A 17,827-nucleotide genomic window follows, 5' to 3' on the forward strand; every position below is an offset into this window, starting at 1 on the left:
AAAAAAGTCCAATTAAGGTGGGCTTTACCTGAGTTTACATTTCATGCTCTTCACGGTTTTGCCAAATTATTCGTTTTAGAGGATGTGCTCAATTCAAGGCCGGGAAGGCCATACCCGAGCTGTGAGTTGGTCCCTGGATAGCTCTAGGTTTTTACTCATAGTTAGGACATTACTCTACCATCCAAATTCTTCAGGTCCTGACCTGTTGTTAAAATTTTTATTTATGCACATGTTAAAGGTTAAAGTATTTTATACATTAACTTTTCCTTCTGAATTTGTGTTTCAGATGAATTTCAGGATTCCTTGATTCATCTTCTGTAAAGTGAACATGAAATCAAATGATCTAAGCATTTCAAAGCAAATTTCTGGATGCGAGCTATTTTGAGAAAGTTTGCCCTTGGCCTTGGCTACACGTACTTGTGCAGCCACTCGAGCAAGCTCCTTCTCGCCTCATCAATATAGGGCTTGTCTTCAGGCGAACAATCTTCTCTCTTGCGATGCACGAACCCATGCGTTTGCCCAGAAAACGTTTTAATTTGATATTCCACTTTGCAGTTTTCTTTCAACTTCTGAGTCAGCAAAGAGACCTGGTTGGCAAAAGATTTCATGATGATAGGACTTTAACCCTCTAGCAATATTTTCCATTCTCCAAATCTTCCCTGAATGCTCATCAAAGAGCTTTAACATTTGTGCTTTAAATTAAGTTGCATAGCTATCATGAATTTTTCACTTGTAATTTTACAACCGGCACAGTCCTCACCTCTGGCAAAGGAGAGAATTCAGAGCGATATAAAAATGATACATCAGGGGACTTCCCTGGTGGTGCAGTGGTTAAGACTCCGCGCTCCCAATGCAGGGGGCCCGGGTTCAATCCCTGGTCAGGGAACTAGATCCCACATGCGTGCTGCAACTAAGGAGCCCACGTGCCGCAACTAAGACCCGGTGCAACCAAATAAGTAAAAATAAAATAAATATTTTTTAAAAAGATACATCATCAATTATTTGAAATTGTATTAATATATTTATATATTATTCAATATATACGTCAATCTATTTGCATATACCATATTCAATGTATTCAATATGTAATTCAATAGATTCAAATATAAGTTGTTTAAAACTTATATCAATAAAATGTATCAGTTATGAATAACAACAGTAATTTCTAAACAACTGCTTTTGAACCACAGTTTCCGTCTGCTTTTTCCTTATCAACATACTGGATTTAACATAGCTGTGTCTTCACTACTATATATAAAATAGATAACCAACAAGGACCTACTGTATAGCACAGGGAACTATACTCCATATTTTGTAATAACCTATAAGGGAAAAGAATCTGAAAAAGAAGAGATATGTACATATACGTATATATGTATATATATATATATATATTTTATGTATAACCGAATCACTGTGCCGTACACCTGAAACTAACACCACATGGTAAATCAACTATACTTCGATAAAAAAATGTTTTAATTAAAAAAACAAACAAACAGAGCTGTGTCTTTAAGGACAGAGATCTTATGATAACTCATGGGTTCCACGCGGAGGGGGCACGGGCAGGGAAGTAACCAGCCATCCAGCCATGGCAGGAGCACTTAGAGGGTAACAGTACCCCTCAAAGTCCCTGATAAAACACACCTTTAAAATTTTAATGTTGAAACATATTTGGAGCAACAAATGAATCCTTCGGATGTTTTCCCCAAAATGTCAAGTCGTGCTATTAAACACAGAGACGAGAAGAGTCAAGACGCCAACTTACCTGCTCAAGAGGAATCACAGCATCGTTTTCAGCAAAAATGAACAACGTGGGGTTCTTTAAACTGTACACGTCTTCAGAGTCTTTGATGATGCCTGGAGAATGGGGCGGGACAGGGACACAGGGTATGACCCCCGTACATGTGCCACAGAAAACGACGTGAGTTAGATTTTTCAAAGAAAAACATGTGCTTTGGGGGTTTTCTGTGTCTTCTTTTTAGCAATTGCACAAAAGTGTCCTGGTCTATAAAACTGGCTCAAAGAGAAAGTTACTGAGCCTGAGCTCCCTTCTCTCCACCTCACTCACCAGGAATCAGGCCATTAAATGATGGCTGTAGACCTGGCCGGCTGCTTGGCAGGTAAAGATACGGAGCAGCCTGAAAAATGCTCCCTCTTGGGACACGCCTTCATTTACCAAGAGGTGATAACTTTCTAATCTGGACCATCTGACCACCGCTGTTCTAGAAGTTTCTCACGGTTTACTCAAGCCCCAAGGTTCTGATGTCAGTGTTTGATGGGGTATTTGTGCTCAGAGGAGACCACGTGTGTGAAGTCCCTGGGCACGGCAGCGGGTCCCAGCAGGTCATTCATAATAATTAGCTTTCATCCTTCTAAAGTGCCTTCAGAATTTTAGAGATCATTTAGTCAAAAGCATGTTCAACTTTGGGGATTCAGACAACTTTGAGTGTGCCCGCTCCTATAGGAAAATAAGTAAAAGTTTCAAACTCCATTGTCATTCTGAGATGAGAGGAGTTCTAAAGAAAAGATTATTCTGGGCTTCCCTGGTGGGGCAGTGGTTAAGAATCCGCCTGCCAATGCAGGGGACACGGGTTCAAGCCCTGGTCCGGGAAGATCCCACATGCTGCGGAGCAGCTAAGCCCGTGCACCACAACTACTGAGCCTGCACTCTAGAGCGTGCGAGCCACAACTACTGAGCCCACATGCCACAACTACTGAGCCCACGCGCCACAACTACTGAAGCCCGCGCGCCTAGAGCCCGTGCTCCGCAGCAAGAGAAGCCACCGCAATGAGAAGCCCGCGCACCACAACGAAGAGTAGCCCCCACTCGCCGCAACTAGAGGAAGCCTGCGCTCAGCAACGAAGACCCAATGCAGCCAAAAATAAATAAATAAAATAAATAAATTTATTAAAAAAAAAGAAAAGATTATTCTGACACTTGTCAAAGATGGTAAGGAAGGGAGGGAGATGCAAGAGGGAGGAGATATGGAGATATATGTATGTGTATAGCTGATTCACTTTGTTATAAAGCAGAAACTAACACACCATTGTAAAGCAATTATACTCCAATAAAGATGTTAAAAAAAAAAAAAAGACGGTAAGCAAGATTTTATTCGAGGAGACCACGGCAATGAGGGTTTGCAGTGAGGGAGGGACACCAGACTCAACCCCAAATGCGAGGACAAGTGGGATTTACTGCCAAGGAGCAGGATGGGGGCCGGTGGATGGAAAATTACTAAGGAATCATCGGGGTACGGGGATTCTGGCCAGACAATATTTGACAAAGCCTTTGCTGAAGGCAGGCCAGAGTGACAAGGCATCGAGGGGGGGGACATGAGGACTTTGATCACATATCAAGGGTGGGGAGTTCTCGCTAAACTGACCCAGTGGGCCAAGCAGAGAGCCCAAGGTCGGGACCTCCTCAGAAGGAAGACTCACAGCGGAGCCGGACTCCAGGGTGGTCACAGAGAATCCCAGTCAGTACGGAGGGGAAAAAATTGTTTTCCACTTCCTGTTGGCAGCATAGCAAAGCCAAGTAGCCCGGAGAGCCTCCCCTTAGCTGTAACTCCTCTCTAGCATGCAGGGAGCCACGGGAGAGAGGGCCACGCTTTCCGCCCTATTCTGTGAAGGCCACGTTAGGTGGCTGCACAGCGCTTTGAGGCCCCTGGGCTCCAAGTCCCGCCCGGCTCTGCAGTCGCGCACTGCGCAGCGGCGGCCACGAGGGGGCGCCGGCGAGCAGTCCACTCCGGAGCGCCTTGTGCTAATTCACACAAAGGCGCCGCGAGGGCTGCCAGCCCCGTTGTGCACAGCGGCAACTGGCAGCTTGCTACTGCCTTTGAGTGAGTAAACAGGTAAAGGTTTTTTTAATGCTAAAAGTAAGCGAAAATACCACAGTGAGGAATCATTAAGCCAAATAAGAATCATTAGTATAACTGTTGGATATACTATCACGAAAGAAAGCCGAGGTCGGATGCTTCCATATCCTCACTTAGTAACCATTTCTATACACAGATATAATGTTCTTATGTCACTGGTGTGATACATTTGGTTTGTTTGGATGAAATGTTTATGTTGCTATTTACATTTTAGAGTGGGTTTTCCCTTTCCCTCTTTTCATATATATACACATATGTGCATGTGTATATACATAGTGTGTGTGTGTGTGTGTGTATGTGTGTGTGTGTGTGTGTGTGTGTGTGTGTGTGTGTGTGTGCAGGACTGCACGCATGCATGAGTAGTTGAGAATTAGTCATATCTTGGAAAAATCTTTTCATAGCCGTTGCTCATAAAAATATTGCTTGATATTAACCATTATCACAGAAAGAAAGCTATCCCCTTCATCCTAGGTAAAGAAATTGAGACCTCGGATTAGGGGATTCTCCCAAAGGCACACCGTCAGGACCCGGGTTCCCTCTGGTTAGATCTTACATACTTCCGCCTCTACCTTCAGATTTTTAAAACCAATTCCTTAAGATAGGCCGGCTCTGCTCCACTGGGGTTTGTGTTACACCAGGACCCTCAGTTTGGGAAGAGGCTCGTGGCCTTTGTCACTCAACCCCTCCTCCAGTTTTCATTGTGTAAAAATGCACAAGGCAGATTTACCGTAGATGGACACCCCTGCCCTGAATTCTGGGTATTTCATCATCACGTGATGGACAGCAACTCCACCCCAGCAGAATCCCACGACGCCAATTTTCTTGGCATGACAACGTTGTTTCAGATACTTCAAGACCGCGTCAACTTCTCTAGAATGAAAGAAAAGTTATTCAAGGGGAATTCCCTGGTAGTCCAGTGGTTAGGACTCCGCACTTTCACTGCCGGAGCCCGGGTTCAATCCCTGGTGGGGGAACTAAGATCCAGCAAGCTTCGTGGCACAGCCAAAAAAAAAAAAAAAAACGAGGTATTTTGTGGCCCCTTGAAAGTGCACTGGGCAGCAAGCACCAGTGGTAACAGGGCTTTCTCAGCAGCTGTTCCTTGAGGTTCTGAGATTCCTACTTTCAGAGCTCCGTCCTCACCACCTCCTGCCCGGGGGACGAGTAACAAGTGATATCTCTCCCCGGCAAGTCTCCCTGCCAAGCCCAGCCTCTTCCAACCATCTGACAGGGCGGTACAAGTTAGACCATCTTGAGCAACAGCCTTCCACAGCCTCAGGATAGATCAAGGCCCAAGGCCACAGCACGGCTCTAGGGCTTCATCCCAAGATCCGGCCCCAGGGAGCTCCTCCATCTCCTCTCTCTCAACAGGGACCAGCCTCAACCAGGAGGCAGCTCCTCAGCTCTGTCTGACTCAGCACATTCCATCCCCCTGCCCGACACCCTAACTCTGCATCGCCTGTTTCCTCCCATGCCCAAAGAGCACAACAGTATTTGGAAAGCCACCAGGAAGAGGCAAGCCCGAGGAGACGGGGAACAGTGGCTCTGGCCTTGCAAATTGTTCATTTGCAAATTGGTTGTCTGGAACTCATACAGCTTCTGCAACTAGAAGCACGATGCCAAAATGGAGGTAGTGCTGCAAGGCCGGCCCAGAAAGTTCTGCTGGATCTGATAAGGAAGAAACTCTGTCTGTTTGCAATTAAGAAAAAAAAAAAAGGAGAAAGCAATTCTATTGCACGTTCTTTTTCTTTTAATCGTAAGATATCTTTGAACACATTTAAACATATGTATCATACCATTCTGTGTGCAAGTAGTTACTTTCATAGTGTTAGAAGAGCTGTAATTAAGTAATTCTGCAAAATAAAATGGAGTAAGGAATAGTTTTTGTCATTCTGGTTTTTCAGTTTTTCTCGAATGCTTTGATCTTAAGAATAACTGCCATAATTGGAGGGGACAAGAAGGAAGAGGGCATTTCTATAAACGTTCTTTAACTGACTCGAGTGAACCTATCTTGGCTTTTGTTGCTGAGTATATTCCCCACTTTCCTGGGAACACCAGAACTTAGCTTTGGATGAACCTCCCTTCCCCATGCTCGGTCCATATACTTTGGGGGGCTCAGTTCCAGGAGGGGAGTACGTGGCTCTGGCCTGGCCAATCACAGCATAGCAATCTCTAGCCACAACGATTGGTTCAAGGATGGACTTGTGACCCAGTCATAACCATCAGGACAAAACGAGAATTTTGCTGGGTTGCTGGGAAAGGAGCCAATGGGAGGCTGGAGCTGCTGCAGCCATCTTGCCACCCAGAGGCAGCGTTCTGCCTGACAATGGAGCCAGCATCAGACAAGGGTGCTGCGGGATGTTGGGAGGTCGAATCCTGGGGATACCTTCTGAGCTATAGACCAACCTCTGCTTGAAGCCAGAAATTACCTCTTTTCAGTACTATAAGCCAATAAGTTCCATGACTGCTTAAGCAGTAAGCATTCAAGATGGGTTTTCTTTCAAACAAAAGACACTTGACTAGACACAAGGACTTCAGTCTAATTTCCAAGTTAGTGTCTCCATTTTATGTCTCATTTTGATTTAAAATGTGTGGCTCTCCTTATCCCCTGTGGAGAGGTACCTCTGGGCTGCTCTAATGCCCGCCAGAAAGGATCACCCTGATTTGCGCTCACAAGTAGAAGGCAGCCCCACAAGGCTTTTCCTCAAAATGTCCTAACTATTCCCCTCCATGCAAAGCTGAATTTCATATTCACATCACAGGCTCTCTGGTTCTCTTTGTGTTTCTACTTGTATTTTACTCGTAACTTCTTGCTTCATTTTGTTTTTCCAGGGCTTGCAGTCTGAGTCCCTGGGAGGGAGGCCTGGAAATGGATCAAGGTGCGTGAAGTTGGGTCCCCAGTAATCTCAGAGCCCACCCTGGGGAAGGGAAGGGAGGAAGCAGGGCAGAGAGAGAAGCTGGGCTGTGGTGCGGTCTCCACAAAAGCCTCAACCGGGGAACTTGGAGCTGGGGCGGCCCCCGACTGGGGGTGAAGGAGCCGGGCCTCCACACCCCTGCCGTGAGACTCCCCAGGGTGGGACTTAAGACAAGGCGCTTCGCACCCTAGAGGCCACTCCAAAGAGGGCCGCTGCCCTGGTCTCCCGCCGCCGGCAAGGCCCCGAGGTTCCTACCTGCTGACTGCCCGGCCAGCTGGGAGCCCCCAGGGCAGCCTCCGGCGTCTCCCGGGTCTGCGGGACTGTGCAGAGCCCCGCGGGAGAGCCCGGCCTGCGCCGCGGCGCACTGTCGCTCCGCACAGGCCCGCAGAGAGAGAGTGGCCAGAGCGCGGGGGAGTCTGGCCCGGGGCGCACGCGGACGCAGGTGAGGCCGAGGAGCCGGGAGCCGCGCTCGGCGGCAGAGGCCCCTGCGGGCCGTGGACAGAGGCCCGCCCGGGGACCGCCAGCTCAGGAGCAGGAGGGGCGAGCAGCCCTGGCGTCAGCTCTGGAGGAGCAGAGAGTTCCGGGGACCAAGGGGCCACAGGCAGAGGGCCGTGTTAGCAGCAGCGGCCCCAACCTGGGCTCGGGGGACAGCTTACCAAACACGAGGCTCACGTGCGTGACGCGAGGACATCCGACGATGGGAGAGGACAGCGTCCGGGAGGGTGCCTGGTCAAGGTGAGTCGGGGGCTAGGGCTGGGGGACCCCTTTGCCCTGGGCTCAGGTTTACTTGTTCAGGAGGAGCTTGGCACTGGAGAACATCCCTGCCTCTTTCCCCGCTCCATCCTTGTTCCTCCAGACAAAGCAGAGGGGATCTGAGCGGCACTGAGCCCTCCGGTGCTTGCTTCTGGCCTGGGTGGAGCCACTTTAATAAAAGGCTGCAATCCTGGAGGATCCGCCCTTTTCTTCCCACAGTTCCCTGGACCCTGGCAAGACCGCAGTCCTGGTCTGGTGGGTCTGGTCTAAAGACCCGGTTTCCCCGAGGCGGGGGGTGGGAGGGTGGGTTTTGGGGGGAGGGGCTGGCACTTGGGGCCTCAGTTTCCAATCAGCGGAGTGGAAGTGGGACTGACGTGTTCTCTAGTCTCTCTTCTCTGCCTGTTGTTTCAACTGGTTCTGCAACCAGAGGGGAAGGAGGGAGTGTTGATCTATGGACCCCTATAGCCCAACTGTCAAGGAAAATGGGACCCCCAGGTACTTCAAGGAAGCTCTCTCAGCATCGGTGCCACGAAGCATTTCCCAGAGAGGAAAGCAAGTGAACTTACTGGCCAGCAGGGTACTTGCTGGTTTCTAACCAACCCTCCGCTGCAAAGACTGTGCTAAACGAAATCGGTTTCCTTTACGCCTCAGGAAGCACTCTGCGAGCCGTGGCCTCTGTGGTCATACACGGCGGGAGGGCGGGCAGGTGGGTGACCGTGGAAGCCGGACCCTCCTCTCCCTCCTGCCTCTTGCTCCCGGGGCCCTGGGGCGCCACCAAGACAGCCACGCTGGCTGGTAACGTCCTCGGAACTTACTTATCGATCCTTCTGGCATCTCTTGTCTTCAACCACTCCGGGAAGGTGGACCAGTCCCCTGAGGGGTGCCACGGCTCCTGCCCTACAAAGAAGTCTGGAACAATGGTTCTGTAAAATAGGGACATTCATCCTTCTTAGTTTCGGAGCTGTTGGGACTCCATATTTGCTTATGTTCATTAAGAACTTGTCACGTTGGCGGTTCTGGACCACAGGAGAAGAAAGGTAGTGGTCACAGGGCCAGCTGTGATCGCAGCAAAGAGGCCAACTGGCTCCAGGCCAGAGCATCTCGGATTTCACAACCGAAGGTGCAGGGCCTCTGGCAGCCGGCCGAGAGCCCAGCGCATCTGAAATGCCGAGGCCTGGGTCGTGCACACTCCCCGCTAGCTGTGACGCCCAGGACAAGGATTCCCGGGCGGCGAGGGCCTGGGCGGGTGGACACAGGCTCCCCTCCTGCCCCTGAGGAGTCGCACCTCTCAGCTGGCCTTTCGCATTAGCCTCAGGCCAGAGGGCACACCTGGTGAGCGGCCCAGTCACCATGACCAAGCGATTTCCCAGCCTCCGCCCAGGATGCCAACAGGGCACAGTGTCCTGCCCGGAGGGTTTGGTCTCACGCAGGCTCTAAAAGGCGCCGCGGAGCAGACAAGGCAGCTTGCGGGGTCCGTGTCAACCTTCCTTCCGCATCAACCCCGGGGTGGGGCAACGCGGTCCCGGCCAGAGAGCCGGTTCCTGAAGTAAAGGTCACGGCCATGGACGGAGGAACACAGCCTCTCCTGCAGGGGTGGGGGGAAGAACACTGAAATCTGGGTCAGAAGAATCTAAGTTCAGGGCCCAGTATTGCCCCGTCCTGCCCTGAAACCTTACCAAGTCACTTAATCACTTTTAGCCTCTTTTTCTTGATGATCTAACAGAGCCGTGCACCCTCAGAGGATTATTCTGAAGGCAAAATACTTAGATAAGGGTGAGAGGCTTTGTAAGTCACAGGCATCTTTACTCATTTTTATGTTCTGTCTCCAGCTAATGGACCCACTCAAGACAACAGAAGCCACCGTCCCATCCAGTCTCCTCGCTGCAGCGGGTGACCTGGGGCAACTGAGACCTCTGCCTTCATGCCCCGGTTTCCTGACCATCAAAATGGGAACAGTGACAGCCGCGCCTTGTCGGGGTTGTTGGAAGGATGAAGGGCAATAACCCTGGGAACGCCCTAGTGCCGGGTCTGGCGGAGCCAGAAAGCAATCAGGGCTGGCTATTGTTTTATTACTGGTATTGCCCCTGGAAAGTTAAGTTGCCTCATCTACAAGAAGAAACGTGAGGGCGTGAAAAAGGGAAAACTCAAGTGGACTTCCTCTTTCCAGTCAACAGGAAATTGCATCACACGGCAGTGGGTGTGCTTCCTTTAAATGGGTTTCTCTTTGTAGGAAAATGAGATAGGTGCACCCTTTGGTTTTCAGCTCCTCTTTTTAAGAAAACAAAGGGAATTGGGGTGCACCACACTCGGGGCTCGCTGAGTGTTACGCTTAGTGAAGCCGGAGTGGAAGGAATGGTCCCTCCTCTCTCTCCTCCCTGCTTTACTGAAGCTGCTACCAACACCACAGCGGTGAGAAGCAAACAGGTGACAGCATTCACCAGAGGTGGCCATGGTCACACAATGTGACAAAGAGATAGCCTTTGGGAACTGAGTGAGGTCTCACTCTGCCAGTTCTGGAAGCCAGTCTAATTCAGATCAGGCCACGTAACCATGTGTGCCCTGTGTGTGAAAGCTGACCCCAGGCAGAGATGCTTCAAGGGCCAAGTAATGGATCCATTTCAGAGCTGGCGAGTTCTGCCCCAGGCGTCCTGTACCAGTGTCTGCGCAGGGCCTCACATCGGGAAATAACTCTCTCAATGTCCAACACGTCTACAGGGCTAGCATCCTAGGAGGACCTGAAGCCCAGACATTGGGTTGGGAGCAGTTGGCTTCCACTGGCCACTGACTGTCGTATATGACACTCTCCACTTACCTGCACCCCAGTGAGATAAGAAAACAGATAATGTACATCAGAATATACTCAGGGTTTTTTGGTTTCATTTCCTTTGAAGGGAACAAAATACAGAAATTTACATGAATTTAAGCAAAAAACAAAAAAAAGAAGAATTTTATACGTACGTGTATCCATTTCCTGCAATCATGTCCGCCATATACCTGGTATTGGGCAATTGCCAGCCGAATATATCTTGAATGACGATCACAGCTTTGCCAGCGTCAACGGGGGATTTGGTGAGATAAGCCTTGATGTGCTCAACTTGAACTTCATGCCCCAACCCTCCGTACTCTATTCTATGGCCAATGTCACATGGACAAGGACGAGCTTCGTTAGCCATTGGAGATGTTTATGTCGGGCTACAGAGAGAGACACGTGCATTATACTCTGAGTGGTGCACATCCAAAGATTATAAACAATGAGCAAACTAAAATCAGGAGTACAGGAAAAAATTAATTTTAACTATACTTATAGTGTATTCATGCAAGAAATCAATGATAACTTCTGGTTCTGGGTAATAAGATTAAGCTAATAAGAATCCATTCCCTTTACAAACAGTAGAAATACCAGAATGAATGCAACCAACAAATAAAAATTAAAATGGTGGAGCTCAGAGGAAAAAGGAAGCAACCCCCATCCCCGGGTGAGAGAGGAAACTGGAGGTCAGGGTCAGGGTGGCAGGAGCAGATGTGAGGGAGCCAGGATGCTGGGGACAGGGCCAGACCCAGAGACAGGCTCTCACCTAACCAGTGCTTAGGACTCTGTGTCCAGTGAGGCCTTGGGACCCCTTGAGACAGGGATTTGTAACTGAGACTTTCCCACACAAGGTCTGAGCCCTCCAAGGTTCATATTTAGTGGAGAAAATTAAAAACAAACAACACAAGAAAAAAGGAAAAAGAAAAACTCTGCCAACCAGGTCTAGGAATATGGTAAGGAAGCCCAGGAAAGGAAAAAAGAAACCATAAAAAATAAAATAATAAAATAAAGCCGGAAAATAAATGAATGTAAAGTCTTCAGCGACAACAACAAAAAAACCAATCCCCCAAATTTGCACCATCCTTTTGAAGTAGGAATACCTAGGCTGAGAAACTGACGGAACAGTGGACCCTGGGCAGTGAAATCCCTGGGCACCTGGCAGAAACAAATGCAAGACTTTCACAATCCAGGCCGAAAAATGCTTCCCACTGAAGAGATGCTTACTACAAATAGCTTCACAGGAGGAAGTGCTCCAAATAAACACTCATCAGGAAGACTGATGGTGGGAATGGGGTAGAAATGAGGAAGAGACCCAAACACACTTGACCAAACAAACAGCAGGAAAGGAGAAGAAAAAGAACAGTAAACCTATCAACCATAAAGCAAAAAATAATGTGGGCTGAAATAAATCCAAACAAACATAAATATATTAAATTCACTGTTTGAGACAGATTCTCTAATTAAATTTTTGTTTTTAATTCAAAGAGGTTTCCTTGGAAAGGAAAAACTAGGAAGGCTGAACCCAAAGATAGAGATCTCTTCATTAGCAATTAGAGAATATACAGTCTTTTCAAGCAGATGTGAACAGCTACCAAACTGCCCACATATTAACCCACAACACAAGTCAGCAAAAATTTTATATAAAACGTGCTATATTAGCACAATGAAGAAATTATAATAAACATTCAAAAGGTTTAGAACCGAATTACAATGAAAACACTCTGTAGCAAAAAGTTGAAAAAACACACTGGTACTTAGAGAAATATTGACACCCTAGATTGCAGTCAGAGAGAAAAACACTTTCCCCTACCCTCTTAGGTTCAGCAACTGAGGGCCTGTGAACTTAACCAACAAAAGTCAGATTAACAGGAGAAAAAGCATACACGTTATTAATATTTTTAATTTTTAGCACACAGGGGTTTTGCAGAAAAGAAGTGAAAACCCAAGAAGCAGTTAGACACATGGTTTATACAGCATTTTAACAAAGGGTGATAAATTGTGGAGACATGACTGGGAAATATATGGGGAATCTGGTGATAAGAGTTGCTCCCCTCATGGGGGAGAGGGAATTTATGCCCTAATTTTAGGCAGAAAGGGGGAGGGAGAAAAACTCTTTTTGCATCTGCTTTTTCCTAATTGCCTTCAGCTCAAAATAATCAATATGCCAAAGTGCCATATTTGAGATGGCATCCTTTGATCCTCTTCAACTGCATGTGTTAGACAAAAGGGAAGAATGGAAATAAGTTAAGCATTCAATTCAAGTGAGGGGAAAAATTAGAATAAACCCAAAAGGAGAAAATAATGAGATGAAAATAAACAATGGAGAAACAGAAAGTGATTAAAATCTGATTTTTGAAGTTATAAAATAGGTATATCTCCAGCAAACCCGATCAATAAAAAGGAAAGGATGATAAAGACATAACAACAACAACAACAGCATAACAATATGTGGAATGAAAAAGGTGATTTAAGTACAGATTTTTCCCTTTAAAAAAAATCACAAAAAAATTAGTATAAACAACTTTATGCTAATAAATTTAGAAACAGAAAAAACTGACAAATATGCAGAATGAAAGAGAGGAAAAAATTCCTGGGCTTCCCTGGTGGCGCAGTGGTTGGGAGTCTGCCTGCCGATGCAGGGGACACGGGTTCGAGCCCTGGTCTGGGAAGACCCCACATGCCACGGAGCAGCTGGGCCCGTGAGCCACAACTACTGAGCCTGCGCATGTAGAGCCTGTGCTCCGCAACGAGAGAAGCCACGACAATGAGAAGCCCGCGCACCGCGATGAAGAGTAGCCCCCGCTTGCCGCAACTAGAGAAAGCCCTCGCACAGAAACGAAGACCCAACACAGCCATAAATTAATTAATTAATTAATTTTTAAAAAAATTCCTAATTTCAAAAATCAATATAAAAGAAAAAAAAAGGTGATGAGACAGCTCGAGATTAAAAGAGATTAAAGAGAAATGAAAGCAAATGCACCGTGTGAATCTTGACTACATCCTGGTTCCAAGTTAAGAACTGCTATAAGAGACACTTGGGGAACAAGTGAGGAAGTGCCTATGGATGATAGTTGATATTACGAATTAATATTAATTTTCTACGGTGTGGTAATAGAAGTTATGTAGGAGAATGTTCTTATTTTTAAAATATGTGTGCTCAAGTAAGGGATGAAGTATCAACATCTGCAATTTACCCTCAAATCATTATAAAACACACATGCACAGACATACATAAACATAAAGCAATTATGGCAAATTGCAAACAACTGTTGAATCTAGGTGATCACAAGTGTTCACTTTCTTCCGGTTTTTGAGGAACAACAAGGAACAGTGTAGTTGGAACAGAAGTATCAGGGAGAGAGAGTGGTGGGGAACCCTGCTTTTCCCAGAATCCTCCAGCGGCTTCCATCTCACACCGAAAAAGCCAAATTCTTGCCATGAGAACGGTAATGGTGAAAAGAGCGAGAAAGGTCAGGGTCTAGATAGATTTTTCAGGTGCAGCCAATTGGTTCTGCTGACAGATGGCACCCATGGGATATTTAACAAAAAGGAGTCAGTGGTGACTAGGTCTTTTGCTTGAGCAACAACTGGAAAAGGATGGAATGTCTAAATGAAAAGGGGAGAGTGCCGAAAGAGCAGGTTTGAGGAGACCAGGACTTCAGGCTGTGGCATAAGCAGTTTGAAATGTCTATGAGACATTCATATTCATGTCCAGCGGCCAGCTGGATGACAACACACAAGTTCAGGGCAGGGGTCCAAGCTGAGGATATGCATTTGGGAGTGATCAGCGTACACAGTCGAACCTCACTATTTGCACATTCTGTATTCATGAATTTGCCTACTTGCTAAATTTATTCGTAACTCCAAAATCAATTCTTGCCGGGCTTTTGCATCATCCACAAATCTGTGTAGAGCCACAAAAAATCTGAGTCACTGAGATGCACGTTCCCAGTCAAGGTCGAACAAGGCTGTGCTCTGTCTTCCTGTTTCAGCTCTCATGCTGTAAACAAGTGTCCTTCTCATGGTCTATTTAGTGCCACACCTTTGGTAATTTTGTGCTTTTTGTTGGTGATTTCATGGGCAGCGCTAAAGTGCCATCTAGTGATCTAAGTGCAAGAAGGCTGTGATGTGCCTTATGGAGAAAATACGTGTTAGACAAGCTTTGTTCAGGTGTGAGTCACACTGCTGTTGGCCATGAGTCAATGTTAATGAATCAACAATATATAGTAAATATACATTGTGTTTCTTCATACAGAAACACAAACAAAACAAGGTTAAGTATTGATGAGTTGATGGAAACGTGACCAGAAGCTCGCAGGAACTGACCGCATTTCCCTGTGGTCCACTAGCAGTTAGTTCAGCGTTCACAGCAACTTTACCGAACATAACTTCTGTGAATAATGAGAATCAGCTGAACACAGTATTTACAACCTTGAGAGTGAATCACATCATTCAGGGAATAACAATAAAGAAGAATGCAGAAGGTGGAGCCCTGGGGTCCTTCAGTACTTAAGACTTCCTTTGGGGAGGTAAAAAGGGACTAGTGACTGTGTCTGAGAAGGATGGGCCAGTGAGAGAGGAGGAAACCCCAGGTGTGGTGTCCAGGAGCCAAGCCAAGGAAGGGCTTCAAGAACGGGAGAGTGTAAGCATAATGGAATCACTTTGCTGTACACCTGAAACTAACACAATATTGTAAATCCACTATACTTGAAAAAAAAGAAAAGAAAAAACGTGTATGCACCAAAAATAATTAATTTTTATGAAAAAGAAAGAAAGGGAGAGTGTAGACCGTGCAACATTCTGCAGGAAGACCCGAGGGTGCAGACAGGGTTGCCCACCACGCTCTGCACGGTGGAAGTCAGGCTGAGGGCGTCCAGAACAGGTTTGCAGGAGCGGGGAGGGCGGGACTGCCGGGGGCTGAGACAGAAGAGAGACGGGGAGACAGGAAATACAGAAAGCTCTCTCTAGACTGTTGCCAGCCCTAAAAAAGAGAGTGAGCAAAAGATGGAGGGAAGATGTGGAAACAAGTCTTCTTTTTTTCTTTTTCTTCACGGAAGAAATGTCAGCATATTGGCTTGTGGATGAGAATGTACCACGGAGAGGGAACCACTGGTCTCTGGAGAGAGGGGTGAGGCCAGCACAGCAGAGGAGGCACTGGGCAGGTCCTCCCACAGCCCTGGGAGGGAAGGCAGAGGGTGAGGACACAGACCCAGGTGGGTGGGTGATGCCAGGAGGGAGGTTGCGGATGTTCCCACTTGCATCTGTTTGCTCAGAGAACTAAGAAGCAGAGTCAACAGATCAGGGTAGAAGAAGGAGGAGGTTGGAGGGGAGAAGAGAAGTGGAAAATGAGGGTCCGGGACATAGGCAGGGTCAGCGAGGCCGTGTCCCCCAGCCAGGTCCAGCTGCAGGGCGCAGGCAGGGAGAGGCCGGCAAAGAGACGGGGCTCTGCCGGGTCATGACAGGGGCAGGAGGGCTCTGTGGCTCCTCGGGAGGTGGGATGGACACCAAGCAACCCAGGTGAGAAAACAAACCCCTGTGAGTCACTGCCTATCACACAGAGCGATCCTGTCAGCCTCCTTTAAAGGCATGAATCCCATTATGGGGGCCCCACCCTCAGGACCTCATCTAAACCTAATTGCCTCCCAAAGGCCCCACCTCCCAATACCATCTTCAACGTGTAAATTTAGGGGACACAATTCAGTCCATAGCAGTAGCCAACTGTAAAAAACACTTATAAGAAAATTGGGGAAAATTGAACTGACTGGATATTGAGAATCATTTTAATGGGGGGGGACAGGGAAGGAGGAATAATGTTATAACAGTGATGGTTTTTTTTAACAAGTCCTTATCTTTTATAGCTACATGCTGATGTATGTACTGGGACTTTCCCAGTAGGCTGTGGAGATTGTGGGAGAGTGTCTAAGTACTGACAGTGCTGGAATTGGGTGGTTCAGGAGTGTCCATTGTACTAGTCTCTCGACTTTCTTTTCCTTTTTTTTTTAAATTTATTTATTTATTTTTGGCTGTGTTGGGTCTTCATTGCTGCACGTGGGCTTTCTCCAGTTCCGGCGAGCGGGGGCTACTCTTCGTTACGGTGCATGGTTTCTTACTGTGGTGGCTTCTCTTCCTGTGGAGTATGGGCTCTAGGCGCACGGGCTTCAGTAGTTGCAGCATTCAGGCTCAGTAGTTGTGGCTCGCGGGCTCTAGAGCGCAGGCTCAGTAGTTGTGGCGCACGGGCTTAGCTGCTCTGCGGCATGTGGGATCTTCCCGGACCAGGGATTGAACCCGTGTCCCCTGCGTTGGCAGGTGGATTCTCAACCACTGTGCCACCAGGGAAGCCCCTCTGGACTTTCATACATGCTTGAGATTTCCCACAACAAAAAGCTTTCAAACTTTTATTAAATTTTAAACACTGTAAGATAAAAGTCTCCGTAAAGAAATTGAGAAAACAAGATACAGACTAAAAGAAGAAATTATCTTCAAAGCAGAGGCCGTAGTATCCAGATAAAATATATGAAGAATTCTTAGAAATTAACAAAAAAAGACAGCCCCAATAGAAAATGCTCCAAAGATATGAGGCAATTCACAAAAGGATACACAAAAGGATACACCGTAAACATATGAAAAGATACTCAACCTCACTGGTATTTAAGGAAATTATAACAAGAACAACAACAAGATACCATTTTACCTCTTGCAGATTGGCAATAAGTCTATTAACAACAAGAGATGGTGCCCAAGTACGGAAACGGAAGGGAGTGTAAACTGATACACACTCTGGGAAGCAGTTCAGCAAAGGCAATGATGAACACACCCTGCAACCCAGAAATCCCCCCACTGGTGTATTCCCTAGAGAATTTCACACTCGTGTGTGTGTGTGTTTGTGTGTGTGTGTACACACAGACACATGCAGTGGGTATGCAAGGCTGTTCTTGCCACCAAAATGTGGCAACAATTGCAAGCAATATTACGACCATCAGGAGAATGAGATACGTTGCCATTTAGAATGAGATACGTTGCCATTTATTCATTGTCGTGGGTTGAGCTGTGTCCCCCAAAAAAGATACTGTTCAAGTCCTAACCCACAGAACCTGTGAATGTGGCCTTATTTGGAAATAGGGACTTTGCAGAGGAATCAGGTTAAGACAAGGCCATCCTGATGAAGGTAGGTGCTAATCTAATTAATGGCTGGTGTCCTTAGAAGAAGAGAGAGAAATTTGGATACAGACACAGACACACATGGAGAGATAGCCATGGAAGACACAGGCAGAGTTTGGAGGGGATGCATCTACAAGCCAAGGAATGCCAAGGATTGCCAGCAACCACCAGAAGCCAGGAGAGAGACAAGAAAAAACTCTCCTCTGCAGGTTTCAGGAAGAGCATGGCCCTGCCAACACCTTCATTTCGGATTTCTGGCCTCCAGACAGTGAGAGAATAAATTTCTATTGTCTTAAGTCACCCAGTTTGCGGTAATT

At 47.1% G+C, this 17,827-nt stretch overlaps 1 protein-coding gene across 3 annotated transcripts in view; it reads right to left on the reverse strand.

The window, feature by feature from the left end:
- Positions 1-17,827, reverse strand: part of CMBL (carboxymethylenebutenolidase homolog) — a 22,751-nt gene continuing 4,924 nt past the window's right edge. For 2 of the 3 annotated variants that reach the window (XM_082382623.1, XM_082382622.1), the window contains 5 exons: positions 10,502-10,735; positions 8,359-8,466; positions 4,606-4,748; positions 1,769-1,860; positions 1-587 (listed from right to left, as the gene is read on the reverse strand). In XM_082382623.1, the coding sequence (XP_082238749.1) occupies positions 408-587; positions 1,769-1,860; positions 4,606-4,748; positions 8,359-8,466; positions 10,502-10,716 (738 nt within the window). In that variant the 5' untranslated portion in view covers positions 10,717-10,735 and the 3' untranslated portion in view covers positions 1-407. The remainder of the gene's footprint in view (positions 588-1,768; positions 1,861-4,605; positions 4,749-8,358; positions 8,467-10,501; positions 10,736-17,827) is intronic. The other variant, XM_082382624.1, reaches the window with a different exon arrangement.

Source organism: Balaenoptera borealis (assembly GCF_965194805.1).
Source record: "Balaenoptera borealis genome assembly, chromosome: 2".
NCBI lineage: Eukaryota > Metazoa > Chordata > Mammalia > Artiodactyla > Balaenopteridae > Balaenoptera > Balaenoptera borealis.